Below are 16401 nucleotides of genomic sequence, written 5' to 3' on the forward strand. Positions count from 1 at the left end.
ATAAATTATATTATTATTATTGTTGTTATTACAATTAATTATTATTACAATTAATTATTATTACAATTAATTATTGTTATTATTAATTATTATTATTATTATTAATTATTATTATTATTATTATTATTATTATTATTATTATTATTATTATTATTATTATTATTATTATTATTATTATTATTATTATTTTTATTATTATCACAGTCACTATCATTAATATTATTATTATTATCATCATGATCATCATTATTATTATTATTATTATTATTATTATTATTATTATTATTATTATTATTATTATTATTATTATTATTTTTATTTTTTTTTTTATTTTTTTTATCTTTATCATATATAATATTATTTATATCATATTTTTTTAATAAGTGTTTTAAATATTTTGATAAATAATCAAATGTTGGTCTTTGTGAAGGATTTTTACTCCAACAACGTGTAACAATATCAGATATATCAGTATCTTTAAAAATTTCTTGATCTAAAGAAGGTCTTTCATTTTTAAGTACTAATTCTCTTATTCTCCAGTGTGGCTCCGAATAATATGGTATTCTTTCTGAAAATAATTCATAACAGAGCATGCCAAACGAGTAAATATCAGTTGATTTAGTGTAAGAACCTTGTGATAGAATTTCATTACTCATATATGCAACAGTACCTCTTCTAGTTTGAAGATTATATCTTTCATTGGTTTCTTTTGAAAATGGTATTAAAAAATAAAATAAAATAAATTAGAATCATCAAACTAAAAATTAATAAATAATAAATAAACATACCTTTACTTGTACCGAAATCTGATACCTTTGCACAAACTAAAGATTTTGGATTCAAAGAAGTAATTAATATATTCTCTGGTTTTAAATCTCTATGAGTAATACCATTTCTGTGAAGATATGCACATGCTTTTGAAATATCAATTAAAATTCTATAAAAAAAAAAAAAGAGTTAATATTATTTCAAATCTTTTTTTAAAAAAAAAAAAAAAAAAAAACTTACCTAATTTTTTGAATAATTGTTATTTTATACTTATTTTCATGAATATATTTACTTAAACAACCTTTTGAACAATAATCTGTTACAATACCATGAATACCAGAAAAAATAAATCTACCCACATATAATAGTATATTTGGATGTCTTAATCTTTCTAAAAGTGAAATTTCTTTTTCAATTTCATCATGATCAACATATTCATTTTTAAGTAATTTAACTGCAACTGGTGATGATCTCCAAATACCACGATAAACTATACCAAATGTACCTTCTGAAATATAGTTTTTAATTATAATTTCATTAAAATCTATTATATTAGTTAATTCACTCTCTAAACGAAGGAAAACAAATGTTGACCATGATTGCTTTACATCCAATGTTTCAAATCGAACTATTACTTTTTCATTATACTATATATTATAGTTAGTATAATAATAATAATAATTTTTTTTTTTTTTTTTTTTTTTTTTTTTTTTTTTTTTTTTTTTTTTTTTTTTTTTTAAAAAAATAATTACCTTTGTAGTTGAAAATAAAGTAACTGATAATGAAATTGAAGTTTCAACATTTGGTTTTAATTCAATAGATTGAAAAGGTGAACTTGTTATTGAACTATCATCACCTTCTGGGAATAAAAATAATGCATATAATGGTTCACTTAACTTATTTTTAAAAGTGATAGTATCATGACAAACTTCACCAAGATCGGATTTTCTACCATTCATTCCAAAATCACAAATATATGGTGATACTGATACAGGTAAATCTGGATCATTACAATGTTGGAATATTGTATCTGCAATTAAAACATGTGTTTGAGTATTGGTTCTATATTTACCACTTTGTCCATTTCTATTTTTATAAGTTTTTAAATAATGTTCTAATGGTATTTCATTGGTAACAGGGTCAAGTAAAATATCAATAATATTTAAAGGATTTTCAATAAAATCACCATGAGCTAATGATGGAACTAAATGAGGACTTGGTATTTTACTTTTTTTATACTCGAAAAATTCTTGATCAAAAGTATTTCTTTCAAATTGTCTAACAAATAATTCACCCTCTGCTTCAATTTTAATATTTCCACCTCGTATAATATTAATATAATCTTCAACATCATCTTCATTTAATTCTGCACCATCACTTGAATCATCATATTCATCACTATAATCTTCAAAAAATGGTTCATTATTATTTATAATTGGTTTAATTTCTAAATTTTCCATTTCTAATGTTACATTTGTTTGTAATATTGCTCCTGCTGCTGTTGTTGTTGTTGTTGTTGTTGTTTCTACTGTGGTTGGTTCTAAATTATTATTTTCTGATTGTGTTTGAATATCAGAATTTCTATTTACTGTTATTGATATATGATTTGATGATGATTGTTCTTGATTTGAATTTATAATTAATGGTGTTGATGGTACTGGTGATTTATTATTTGATGGTTTCTTTGAATATAGTTCAACACCAAAAACAGCTATTTCAAGTCTTCTTCTTTTTTTATGTTTATAATATCTGGCACCAAAGAATACAATTAATATGGATAATAAAACAAGTACTGTAACACAAATTGGAACAATTATTGGTAATAGATTTATTTTTTCAACTGGTATTGGATATTCAATTACAAGTGATGAATAAATTGCCATTGATGTTAAGTATGTATTACCTCTTGTTGCAAATGAAATATTTATATTTTCCAATGAGTTGATATTATCGAAATTGAATGTTAAATTTTTGAAAATTGGTGCTGAATTACTCTCTAATGGTTCCAATAAGAATACTGGTTGATTTTCAATATAAATTGATAATGGTGTTGGTTGATCATCAATTGGTTGATGTATAAAAAATAATTGAATTTGATAATACTTTGTTTCACTATCAATTCTTGTTGTTATAGTTACTAATTCATTTGAATTAATTGATGTTATACCATTTAAAAATAATTCATTAAGGTCATTTGATATATTTAATTTTGGTAAATTTGTTATATATTTTATATTATTTGAAATTGTACAATTATTGCTATTATCATTACTACTAATACTACAACCTTTTTTGAATGAATTACCATCAACTGAAATTATTCCATTTTCAGTTGAGTTTTCCATTGACCAACCTGAATAAAATGAATAATTACTAAATATTGTAATCTTTGGAAAATTGATAATATACATTATTTCTGAATCTCCTACATTCTTTAATTTCACTGTTACTTTTAAATTTACTGAACCATCATTTTTAAATGTTAATGGAAATTTACACTCTTTATTTACACTCTCTGATATAGCAGATGATGTTATTGTTTCATTATCTGATTCGAGTTCACAAGTAATACGACTAATTACTGGTGATATTATTACAAGTTTTACTATTAAATCTAATTTTCCACCAACTGGTATTTGATATTGTGAAGTTGGAAAAATGGAATCTACTAGAATAAATTCATCAACATTTAAAAGTTCATAGAGGTATGGCACAATCGAAGAACCATAGATTTGATTATTTTGAAGTTGAAAATCATCGATATAAAAGCTTGAGTTTTTAATTATGACAGCTGATGATTTAATACCATTATCACCTAATGATGGTGTTGTTGATGAACCAAAAAATGAATCATAAATATCCAACCTTTTAACTTGACCTGTCAATTTAAAATTATTAACACCAATAATATTTTTTAAAACTAAACCACTTCCTTTTAAATTTACAATGATTTTAGAAGAAATAGTTGAATCTTTAATTGTAAAAAAAGTATTCTTTAATTCTTCATCACTATTAACTATTAAAAAGTAATCTACTGGATTAATTGAAATTGGATTTACTAAGTTTTTACTAAAATCGATTGGCTCTTGTGAAAGACTTGGAACAACTATTGAATTAATATCGCATGGAGCGAAGCAATCTTTATCGAAACCTGTAACATTCTCTCTTGATATGAAATTAAAATTGTATAAAATTTTTTGGCCATTGAATATATCATTAGTTGAGAATATGTTTGGCGAAAGTGAATAGATACCATTGCCTTCATGTCCATAATCCATAAATGCTGGTGATGTAGGAAATTCATTTGGTAAAACTAATGAGAAATAATTATTTGATGATTCTATATATTCTGTACCATACTGAGCAATCATACTTGAACCTGCTGTGCCCACTATTAAATTACCTGATATATTAACATTTGATTGAAAAAATACTAAAGATGATCTCGACGAACCAGTGTTTCCAATGATTACACTATTCTTTATTGTTACACTATTTGAAAACTCTATATATAGTGAGTTTCTAAATCTTTGATTTTTACCAATTATTATATCTGTCACATTATTTGGATTATCTGATGAGAAGGTTAGCTTTGTATCATCATATTCTTTATTTGAAGTTTTACCAATTGAATCAAGTAAGTAGTTTTCAATATGTAGTTTAGTATCACCTGTTATATAAATTGATGATTTAGTTCTAGTTGATATTCCTCCAAACTTTAAAGAACCTGAATCATTGAAAAATAATTTTATATTTAGATCTGTTGTTGGTATTGTTAAATCTTGCATCTCTAGTTTATTTTTGTTATAGGTAAATCTTGAAGTTCTAACATTTGGAAATGAGTCGCTAACTATAGATACATTGAATCCATTGAATGGATCTAATGTTGATATATCATTTACCTCTAGTACATTATCTTCTATCGGTTTAGCTGAATACAATATTCTTTGAGATCCAATAAGAGATATGGAACCACCTAAACTAAGGATACCTGGGAGAAACCCAAAAGGATCAATTTTGATTATAGTTGAAGAAAGGTCAACAAATTGTAGCACGCAATTATTACAATGAAAATTACCACCAGGCAAAACGATTATACCTCCTAAGGTAAGTGTTTGTTGTGATCCAGCTGTGAAACTACCTTCTATACATAGGATATTTATATATGATGGATGAATTGACAAAAGAGGGTCTAAAGTCATGTTAGATCCTATAAATTAAGAGAAAAGAAATTGAATGATGTTAATAATTTATTTAGGTTTTAAAGAGTTATAGTATTTAAATAATATAATACCTTTTGTAATTTTAATATTTGCTTTTAAAAAAGGGCTTCCCGGGAAATTGTCTATGGAAAATTCGTTTGAATTTTTATTTTTTAATGCACTGTCGCATATATCGGGATAATATAATTCATGTGGCTCTACATTGACACTGTTTGCTTTTGTTGGTATTTTTGAAAAATTTTCAAACTTATTTATTCGATATAAGTTATAGTAACCATCGGGTGTATAAACAAAACTACCTGTTTAATAAACAAAAAAAAAAAAAAAAAATTTTGTTGGTTACTGTTAAAGTATAAATAAAATAATAAATTTGATCATACCTATAGAAAAAGTATTATTTATTGAAAATATTATTAATATTAATAAAATATATAAAATATAATTCATCTTTATAAAAAATAGATGAAAATAATAAAATCACTCATAAAAAAAAGTGGTTTGAAAAAAAAAAAAAAAAAATTTAATCAATAATAAAAGATTTGAAAAAAAAAAAAAAAAAAAAATCCAAAGATTTCAAAAAAAAAAATAAAAAAAAAAAAAAGATAAAAATAAAAAATAAAAAAAATTTAAAAAGGATTTTTTTGGGCTGAATTTGATGGAAGTAAAAAAAAAAAAAAAAGAATATGGCGAATAAAAAATTGGGATACAAAAGATTAAAAATAAAATAAATTACCTACCCTCTGTGACCCCATTTTTCTTTTTAATTTGAAGGTTTATTTGGTTCAAAATTTTTAAAAAAAAAAAAAAAAAAAAAAAATAAAATAAAATAAAATAAAATAAAATAAAATAAAATAAACAAAAAAAAAAAAAAAACCAAAAACCAAAACCAAAACCAATTTAAAATAAAAACGGTAAATGTTTGATTTTATTGTTTGTACTTTTTTTTATTTTGTTTTTATTAAAAAAAAAAAACTAATGATTAAATATTTTTTTTTTTTTTTTTTTTTTTTCCAATCTTGGTATATAATTCCATTATGTTACTAATGACTGGCATTCTAATAATAACTCCATAAGTTTTATAAGTGTCTTGTAGAGGGACGAGTTACACTTGATTGGTAGTTTTATTAAAAAATGTAAAAAAATCTGGAAGGCTCGGTGATTTTTTTGACCAATTTACAAATTTCCCAGATTTCGCAGATTTCGTTGTATTGTTCAAATTACAATTCTAACTCAATTTTAAAATGAAAAATCTATATTCATTTGTAGTTTTGGCGTTATTAGTGTTGTTTATGGGAGGTATGCATTGGTTTATAATATTCTTTGATTATTTTTATTAATAATTTTGTAATTTTTTAATTTTAATTTTTTAATATTTTCTTTAAAACAGATTCTAATTCTCAAGATCTTTATACCTTTGATTGGAATGCCCCAAGAGTGAATATAAATGGCCATCCTCATTTTAAAGTAAATTATTATCCAGGAACTACAAATTCAAATTATAAAGGTGATTTTTATCCGGATTTAGAGTCAAATCCAACAATTAAGAAATATACGTTCTCTAATAACTGTACTTTAACTGCTTCAACAGATTATAGTACAGCAGGTTTGTTTACCACACCTATGAACACAGTTGATAATCCTTTTGGAACTATTACAGATATCAACACAACCCTTATTGTCCCCTTTGGAGTTACTGTAACTTTTTCAGGAAGAGTTGAATTGATTCCATCTTTGTTAATTAAAGGTAGAGTTGTTCTTGAGCCAAGTGTTGCTAATTCTTATTATTTTGTTATGAAAACAATTATTTTCCCAACTGGTGTATTTGAATCAATTCCAATAGCAACTTCCAACCATACTGTATTTTTACAAGGTGCATACAGCACATCACCTTTTATATGGGATCCACTTTATACTTCTTCTTTTTTATGTCTTGGAGGTACTGTTTCTCTAAAAGGGTTTAATAGTGAATCGGTATGGACTGGTAGAAATAGTTCTTATTCATCATATGGTGGATCTTTCTTAAGAACACCCTTTATCTATAACAATACAGGAGCACCAATTTTTAGAATGGCATCCACTGGAAGAGATTCAAGTAATAATAATAATTATGTGATAAACAATTATTATACTGGGTACAGAGCAGGGGGTTCAAATGGTTTTATATCTGATAGTGCATCATTCAATGGTGGAGGATATCTTCTTGTAAACCCATGGAATAAAAATCTTTGGATTAGTGGTTCTAAATTATCGTCGATGGTATTCACATTAAACTCGAATGTTAATATCCAAAATTGTGTATTATTTGATTTAGGTCACACAAAAGGTGATATTTTGGATGATAACATTCTTGACTCAAATAATATGGTAACCCACACCGGGACAAATTTACCAGATAGATACCCTATTACACTCCTACACAATACTAAAGCAGTTACCATCAGTAATAATTTCTTTCATCATGGATTTACTTTTGGTGGAACTCAAGCCTCTATTCCAAGATCATTTATTGGTGTAAAACGTTCTTTTGGCACTATCTCGGGTAATGCGTTTGCATTGAAATCTAGTATAAGTGGTATTTCTTTATTACATGGTACTGAACAATTTGAAATTAGTTATAATGCCTTCTTATCCGTATATTCTGATACAACAGATATATCATCATATAGAGCATATCCTGATATAGATTATTTAAATGGTGGTATCATTACAACTTCACCTTACTCAACTTATGAAGGAAATGCATTTGAAGGTAATTTTAAAGGTGGTGCTTTTCAAGTAATCCCAATTCAAAGTAGATCATCTGCTACAGGTTTATCATCTGATATTTTAATTGGTGCATATGTTGGTTTAACACAAGATAATACAGCTGATTATAAAACAAATAATGTTTGGAATAATGTTGAATATAAAAATAATTTTTTTGCTGGCGAAGCAGAATTTCGTTTTAGATATTCATTTACAAGTCTACCAACAATTAAAGTAAATATGAAGTTTGGATGGTATATTGGTCAAAGAGTATCACAAAGACTTGGAACGACTGGTAATCAAGCAAACATTGAACTTTGCTATGATTCGCCATATATTGCAAGCACTCTATCTATTGGTGATAATTTCTATATTACTACTTCCAATTCACATAATGGAAAGTATAATGCTGTTTCAATGGTTAATTCGCTTGCAACTTCAACATATAAATACTTTGCAGAAACATTTACTTCAAATTACCTTTCAATCAAAGATTCCAAGTTTTCCCATTTTGCAGCATCACCCTCAACGTTCCTTAAAAATTATGCAACTCAATTATATTTTTCAAATGTGAATGGAACAAAGCTCAATATTGGATTTGCAATAAATTCATTCCAACCTCTTTATAATTTATCACCAATTAGTACTGATGTTTCTTCAAACAGAATCAACGTATCATTTATTCCAAATTTCGACTTTTCATACTCTGATGGTCAAAAAGTTGATTATATTGTTGATGGAAATGTTCAATCTACATTAAGTTTTTCGTTGGATCCAAACAAAGCATTGAAATACAATGAAGTTCTATTTCCAAAAGCAAATGGTGTTTATTCAGTTTTGATTTCATCAGTTCAAAACATTCCAACATTTATCTCTCCATATGGGCCATATTTTGCAAACTCATACATAATAGACTCGACTGCTATAAACTTTTATCTTGGTATCGATTTAACTTCAGATATTAGTTCATCAGCTACTGCTCTTTCAATTTTTGGTAATTCATGGACAAAATGTGGTTGGGTTAGCTCAATTTGTAAAACAACAGGCAAATTCAGTAAGGTATCTCCGACACCATCTACAGTAACTGAATCAGTTACTGGAGCGGTCAGAAGCATAGCAAATGAAGTATCAATGCTAACTTCATATTTAGCTAATGATGATACATTAGGAATTAAAAGTTCAGTTAACATCACATTACCATCAGGTTCATCATTCAAGTTTTTCATTTATTCATATAATGCGGATTACACTGGTGCTAATATCGTAAACTCCCTTCCATTATTCACAATCAAAATTAATGGTAAATATCAAGAACCATATTCAAGACCTTCTTCAACCTACCAACAATACAAAAAGTATGGTCCATTCTTTTATAATACTGACTCAACTGATACCAAATTAATTATTGAATGGGCATCAGATAATATAAAATACTCAATACCAATTTGTGGTATTGAAATTTTCTCAAATATTTCATCACCTTTAGTTATTCCTACTCCAACACCATCATCAGGTGGTGCAGTCGAAACATCAAGTAAATCAACAACTTCAAGTGGTTCAACCGAAACCAATTACGATGAAGGCTTAAATGCAGCTTCATCTGTTTTATCTTCAAAAACATTATTTTATTTAATCTTTTTTTATTTTATTATTTATTTTTTTCTCTAATTGTTTAATAAATTAAAAATTTTTTATTCTCTTGATTTTTAGAATACTAAATAATTTGTATCCGCCTTATCTTTTTCAGTTTGCCGCAGGCGTAATATAAATGACTTAATAATAATAAGAATAGTAATCAACCAACCACTTTTTCTAAATAAAAAATTATATTTTTTTTTTTAATCATATTAATTAAATAATTACTTGGGGTGGCAAACCCACCAATGCTGAAATTTTTACATACAAACCTCAGAAAAGAATATTATGTGACAAGAGAAAAATTTTTAATGAGCGGGCAAGTGTAAATACAGATTTTTTTATTTTTTTTTATTTTTTTTTTATTTTTTTATTTTTTACAGTTGGGGTGTTAAATTAAATTCCAAAAAAAAAAAAAAATAAAAAACGAAAAAAAAAAAAGAAATATCTTTATCAAAAAATTTTTTTTTATTTTTATTTTTATTTTTTTTTCGTTTTTTATTTTTTATTTTTTTTTATTATTTCTTTATTTTTATTATTTCTTTATTTTTTTTATTTAAAATTTTGCCAAAACAAAGCAAACATACAGTTTGCTAATTTTATTTGGCTTTTTTTCTTCACAACATGAGTTAACAAAATTAATTCTGGTGCGATCAAATTAATCGACACTTAATAAAATTTATTTATTTAATTTTAAAAATCTTTATTTGTTTTTATTATTTATTATTATTTTTTTTTTGTTATTTTTAATTTTATTTATCTATTAATTTTCATCTAAATCCTTATCTTCTTTAGTTTTTGAATTGGTATTATGATTTGAAGTAGATTCTTCTGATTCATTCATTTGATGCAATAGTTTTGAAAATTTAATTTCTAGATGGAGAGAAATTTCAGAAAATGAAGGTCTTTTTGATTTTTCTTTTATCCAACAACATTCAATTATTTTTCTAATATCATCATCTATTGTATCCAAATCAGCAGTTGGTCTAAATCCATCCTGTACACGATTTGGTATATCATTATAACATATTTCATGGAATGGTATTTTCTCGACCATTACCTCATATAATGAAACTCCAAAGGCATACACATCTGCTGATTTTTGATATCCTTCGCCGTCAAAAACTTCATTTGGTAAATAATTCATAGTTGAATCTGGCTTTGATTTGGATTCCTTTTCACCCAATTCTAAAATAAAATGAAAATTAGTAATTAGTAAACTTTATTTTTTTTTTTTTTTTTTAAAAGAAAATGCTTACCTTCGCTGTTACCAAAATCACAAATTTTAACACAAACCCCACTTATTTCTTTTGAAAAAACCAATAAATTATCTGGTTTTATATCACCATGGACTATTTCGCTTGCATGTAAGAAAGTAAAACCTTTTGCAGCATCTAACATAAACCTTTTAATAATAAAATAAGTTAGAATTTGTTAATGAAAAAAAAAAAAAAAAAAAAAAAAAAAAAAAAAAAAAAAAAAAAAAAAAAAAAAAAAAAAAAAAAAATCTATACTTACTTGACTTTTTGAATGAATGATAATTTGATTTTTGAATCATGAATCAATGAACCAAGTGAACCTTCTTTTGCATACTCTGTAACAATACAAACGTGAGAAATATTTTGAGCACTACCAATATATCTGACCACATTAATATTGTTCACCTTTGATAGAATTTGTACTTCATTTTTGATTTTTTCAAAGCTTTTTGAATTATCACTGATTGCGAACTTTTTAACTGCAACTGCTAAATCTCTGTAATATCCTTTAAATACGTAAACTTTTGATGGGAGGTATGATGCGATAAGTTGTTCGGTTTTAATTTCTTTATAATCAAGCTAAAATTTATTCGAAAGGTAAAAAAAAAAAAATTAGTAAAAGGGAATAAAGGAAAAGAAAAAGATAAAAAAAAAAGAAAACTTACTTTTAGAGAAGTCTCTGATTCTACATGAACAGAAAGGAATGTGTGACATTTAGAACCTTGTGCCTCAACTAAAACTGCAAAATTTTCTAAGAACTAAAGGGAAAAAATATATTTTAGTTAGTATTAATACAAATTTAAGGAAAATTTAGATTTAAAACTTACTTTAGTTGTACATGTTAGTGTTAGAGAGAATTTTACTTCAGTGGTGCAATGTGGTAGTAATTCAAATGATTCATTGAAAATTTCGACCTATATTTAACAAAATAAATTAATTATTTATACAAAATAAAAAATGAAAAAAAAAAAATAAAACATTTAAAATACTCACACAACCGGTTTCAATGTTTTGTGGGAAAATAATATTCACTAAATATGTAATTTCTGATTTGTTATGGATCATTAAAGAATCATTGATGACTTCATCATTCATACACTTTCTACCGTTTAGATTGAATTCCAGTACCTGTTTATTGAATTGAAATGGGAATTCTTCACTTCCATAATCATATTGTCTTGAGAATTGAAGTGTTGAAAAAGAATTTAGTGATCCATATTGAGGAGATTTAGTTTCTTCATTTGATAACTCAATGTCCTTTAATGATGGGTACTCCCTAATCTTCAAAATTGGATTATTAATTTGTTGATCTCTTTCAATTAATTTCTGATCATCTGGTTTTGAATTGTCTTGTGGTTTCTCTTCAATAACTGTAGGTGGTTGTGAGACTATAATAGATTTATTTCCTTCTTTTATAGTGGCCATCTCATTTTCGTCATCATCTTTCTTTAGTTTTGAATTTGATTGAACTTTCTTAAAAATGCAGATCATAATTATTATTCCAATTAATAAAGCTAAAGATAGACAAATTGGTAAAGCAATTTTTAATTCTAAATTTTCATTTCTATCAACTGATATTTGTGTAATTGGCTTTGAAGTTAAAATTGGTGTTTGAGTTGGTGTTTGAGTTGGTGTATCAGTTGGTGTTTCAGTTGGTGTTTCAGTTGGTGTTTCAGTTGGTGTTTCAGTTGGTGGTTCAACTACAATGGATGAATAGGTTGCCATCGATGTTAAATAAATATCGCCTCTTGTTGTGAATGCAATATTTATCTTATCCAAAGAGTTTTTATTTTCAAATTTGAATGTAAAGTTATTGAAAGTTGGGAAAGTACTTTTAATTGGCTCCAATAGGAATACTGGTTGATTTTCAATATAAATTGATAATGGTGTTGGTTGATCATCAATTGGTAGATGTGTAAAAAATAATTGAATTTGATAATAATGTATTTTACTATTGATTTTTGTTGAAATTATCACTTTTTCATTTGGATTAATTGATGTTATACCATTTGAAAATAACTTGTCAAGTTGAACAATTTCATCGAATTTGGTCTGATTGGCCACTTTTGGTAAGTCTGTTGAATATTTTGAATTCTGTGATATTGTGCAATTGCCATCAACTTTATTACATCCATTTTGAAATAAATTACCTTCAAATGAAATTTGTTGGTTTGAATTTAAATTATCCATTAACCATCCTGAATAATACTCAATAATGGAATTACATACCAAATAGGTACTTATTGTTTTATTACCATCACTATTGATATTTAAAAGATATTTATTTAAAGAACCATTGGAATTTGTTGGATTGAACGATGAATCTATAATAATAAGTTCAATTGGTTTTGAATTTAATAATGAACTATTATCTTGATTAGAATTTACAGAGTTCTTTGAAATAAAATAATAGTTGAATGCGTATTGTTGACCAAAGAAAGAATCACCATTTGAGTTTATATTTGGTGAAATTGAATAAATACCATTACCTTGATTACCATAATCCATATTATTATTATTATTATTATTATTATTATTATTATTATTATTATTATTATTATTATTATTATTATTATTATTATTATTATTATTATTATTATTATTATTGTTATTATTATTATTATTTTGATCAACATCCAACGAAGCCGTATCGATTTTTACAAGTATATAAGAATTGTTTGAAGATTGAATTGACTCTGTACCATATTGAGCGATTATATTTGAACCTGATTTACTCGAAATTAAACTGTTTGATATTATTACATTTGAATCAAATAAAACCAATGGTGATCTTGTCAGATTGTCTTCAAAAAATGCACAACCATCTATTGTAACATTTTTTGAGAATTCAATATACAACGAGCTTCTGAATCTTTGGTTTGTTCCCATTATTATATCAGTAACTTGATTCGGATCATTTGGAGAGAATATTAACTTTGTATCATTATAGGGTTCATTTGTGGTGAAACCTAGATTTTTAAAAAACATATTTTTAAAATATACATTTGAATCACCTGTTATATAAATTGACCCTTTGGTTGTTTTCCCCTTCTTTAAGATATTTGTTGGAGAGACATTCTGATCTCTGTCAACTTCAATTAATACTCTGATGATTTTGTCATTCTCTGATATTGGTAGGCAATCTAATAATGAAAGAATCTTTCTTTCTAAATCTGAACTAAAACTACAATAAAATCCTAGAGGATATAATTCTGTAAATATTCTAATAGTCTGATTAATTTTATTCATTGGTGAAAATGGTGGACTTATCTCTATCGATGAATTACTAATACGGTCTGCTCTATATACTAATGATTCTTTCGCAACTACTGAAATTGTACCACCCAATACAAGAATACCTGGAAAGAACCCAAAAGGATCCTTTGGGAAATCTGGATTATTATAAATGTGTAGGGGATCATTTTCGTCATAAAACTCTATTCCTGCTTCACTTTCAAATCTTCCGCCAGGAAGAATAATTAAAGAATTAATAGTAAAAAACATACTACCTTTGACAGTAAAGCTCCCCTCAACGCACACAGCAACGAAATTGTAGGTTGTACCAAGAGATTCTGACTTGAATAATAATGATGAATCTATATTAATAAATTTATAGTTAGTTATTTATAATAATAATAATAATAATAATAATAATAATAATAATAATAAAAACTACTTTTTTGGATGTAAATACTATTAGGCCCATCTGAGTTGAAACCTGGAAAAAGAAAAGGGAAAAACTCATCAACCCCAGGAATAATATCATTTCTAAGTGCATTTCTGCAAACATCAGGGTAATATAAATCTGTATCTTGAGATGATTGATATTCTGTAATATGTGGATACCTTTTGTGACGTGTTAAATTATAATATCCAGGAGGGGTTCTAATTAAATCTTCTAAAAATGATTATTTAAATATTAAAATAAGTAAAATTTTTTTTTTTTTTTTTTTTTTTTTTTTTATAGAGACAAAGAAAAAATATTACCTTCTGCAAATAAAAAGCTAAAACAAAATATTATTATTGTTATTAATTTAATTAAGATTTTATTTATCATTATTTTAAAATTTATAAATGTGGTATAACAAAAACACACATCCAAAAGGTTTGTTAGGATTTGTAGGATTTGATGGAAAAAAAAAAAAAAAAAAAAAAATGATAAAAAAAAAGAAAAAAAAAGAAAAAAAAAAATTAAAAAAAAAAATTGAAAAAAAAGAAAAAAAAAAAAATCAATTTTTTTAGAATCTTTGTGATTGAATCCTGAAAAAAAAAAAAAAATAAAAAAAAAAAAATGTGATTAAATCAAAATAAAAAAAAAAAAATTAAAAATAAAATTAACAAAAAAAAAAAAAAAAAAATTTAATTTGTGTGATAAAATATTTATGTCGAAATTTTTTTTGGTTGTGAAATTACTAACAAAAAGGATATTTTTTTTTTTTTTTTTTATTTTTTAATAAAAATAGATTTTATTTTTATTTTGATTGAATCCAATTTGATAAATCTTGATTAAAAGCTTTGAACCAATTTGAATTAATTGTAACCATTTCTAAATCTTGTTTAATTGAACGATCAGCAATTGGAACTGGATGATCTTTGAAAAAGTTGACGACTTCATTGTATTGAGAATCATCCATTTTAGAGGTGAGACAACTACCAATGATACGACCAAACAAAGGAGAGTTATTAAAGGTTTCATCGATTTGATTAAAGTTTTTGGTAAAGTAAGCCCAAGCGAATTGACGAACACGATTTGGAAGGGTAAAGAAAACCATATAACTATCTTGACTTCTAACGGATGGAGATAAAGCGAAATTGAGGGCTTTTTCAACCAATTCCTCTTTTGGAGCCAAAGCAAGTACCAAAAGGTAAGAATTCTTTTCAGCAACTAAAGAAGATTTAAGATATTGATCAATGATGATTTGTTGATCAGCTTCACCACCATTCTTTACGATTGTAGCAAGTACTGTAGAACGAATATCTGATGGTAAACTTGAAGAGTCTGCTTTGAAAGCTTCGAATCTTTTCTTACATTCAGCAACGATCTGAACTAATTTGACTCTCTAAATTATCAATTTCTTGTCTCTTTATTGAAAATTGATAAAATATATTTGAATGTGGTTGTTCTTGAATTAATTGATTTGATATTTTATATTTTTCATCTACATCTTCTGTGAATATAATTCAATTTCTAAATTATCTCTTAAAATTTTATTAACATCTATAATCTATTATCACTACTACCTTGACTATTACTATTAACACCACCACTACTACTACTACTATTTATAATAATTAAAAAAATTATTAAAATTGAATATATAAATAATTATTAAATATTATCATATTTTATATATATATATATTTATATAAAATTTTTATATGACTTTTTTTTTTTTTAAAAAAATTATTTTTTTAATTTTATTATTTTAATCTATTATTATTATTTTACTATTTTATTTTTGTATATACACAATAATATTATTAATTGTATAAATATTATATGTATTTTAAAAAAAAAAAAAAAAAAAATGAAATAGAAAAAATATAAAAGTATAACCCCCTTAAAATTTAGAATTTTTATTTTTTTAATTTTTTTTTTTTTTTATTTTTTTAATATAGACAATCAAAAAGAAAACTAGAAATATTATAAACTACAACAATATCCTACAAAATCAATAATAATATCATAATAATCAACATTAACAATCAATTGGTTGATATTATTCATATTTAAAATAGGGGTTAAATAAATAAAAAAAAATTATATGGAC

The 16401-nt window shown here is 24.9% G+C and overlaps 4 protein-coding genes across 4 annotated transcripts; 1 reads left to right on the top strand and 3 right to left on the bottom strand.

Annotated features, from left to right (window-relative positions):
• Window positions 1-101: 101 nt before the first annotated feature.
• On the bottom strand, window positions 102-5438 carry gdt2 (GDT family protein kinase; the record flags this gene model as incomplete). The annotated part of the gene is made up of 6 exons (XM_641248.1): window positions 102-706; window positions 789-937; window positions 1009-1415; window positions 1521-4978; window positions 5063-5290; window positions 5372-5438. 6 exons carry the CDS (start codon window positions 5436-5438, stop codon window positions 102-104), a joined length of 4914 nt encoding a protein of 1637 aa, XP_646340.1.
• A 794-nt stretch (window positions 5439-6232) lies between these two features.
• Window positions 6233-9404, top strand: DDB_G0269850 (DG1041 family protein; the record flags this gene model as incomplete). Its single annotated transcript, XM_641249.1, has 2 exons — window positions 6233-6287; window positions 6379-9404. 2 exons carry the CDS (start codon window positions 6233-6235, stop codon window positions 9402-9404), a joined length of 3081 nt encoding a protein of 1026 aa, XP_646341.1.
• Window positions 9405-10134: 730 nt separating this feature from the next.
• On the bottom strand, window positions 10135-14687 carry gdt8 (GDT family protein kinase; the record flags this gene model as incomplete). Its single annotated transcript, XM_641250.1, has 8 exons — window positions 10135-10559; window positions 10631-10776; window positions 10890-11209; window positions 11296-11388; window positions 11458-11544; window positions 11609-14226; window positions 14307-14528; window positions 14618-14687. 8 exons carry the CDS (start codon window positions 14685-14687, stop codon window positions 10135-10137), a joined length of 3981 nt encoding a protein of 1326 aa, XP_646342.1.
• Window positions 14688-15102: 415 nt separating this feature from the next.
• DDB_G0269852 (hypothetical protein) lies at window positions 15103-16358 on the bottom strand (the record flags this gene model as incomplete). The annotated part of the gene is made up of 2 exons (XM_641251.1): window positions 15103-15690; window positions 16299-16358. The coding sequence occupies 2 exons, from the start codon at window positions 16356-16358 to the stop codon at window positions 15103-15105; spliced, it is 648 nt and encodes a 215-aa protein (XP_646343.1).
• Window positions 16359-16401: the final 43 nt, after the last annotated feature.

This window comes from Dictyostelium discoideum (assembly GCF_000004695.1).
Source record: "Dictyostelium discoideum AX4 chromosome 1 chromosome, whole genome shotgun sequence".
In the NCBI taxonomy this organism is placed as follows: domain Eukaryota; phylum Evosea; class Eumycetozoa; order Dictyosteliales; family Dictyosteliaceae; genus Dictyostelium; species Dictyostelium discoideum.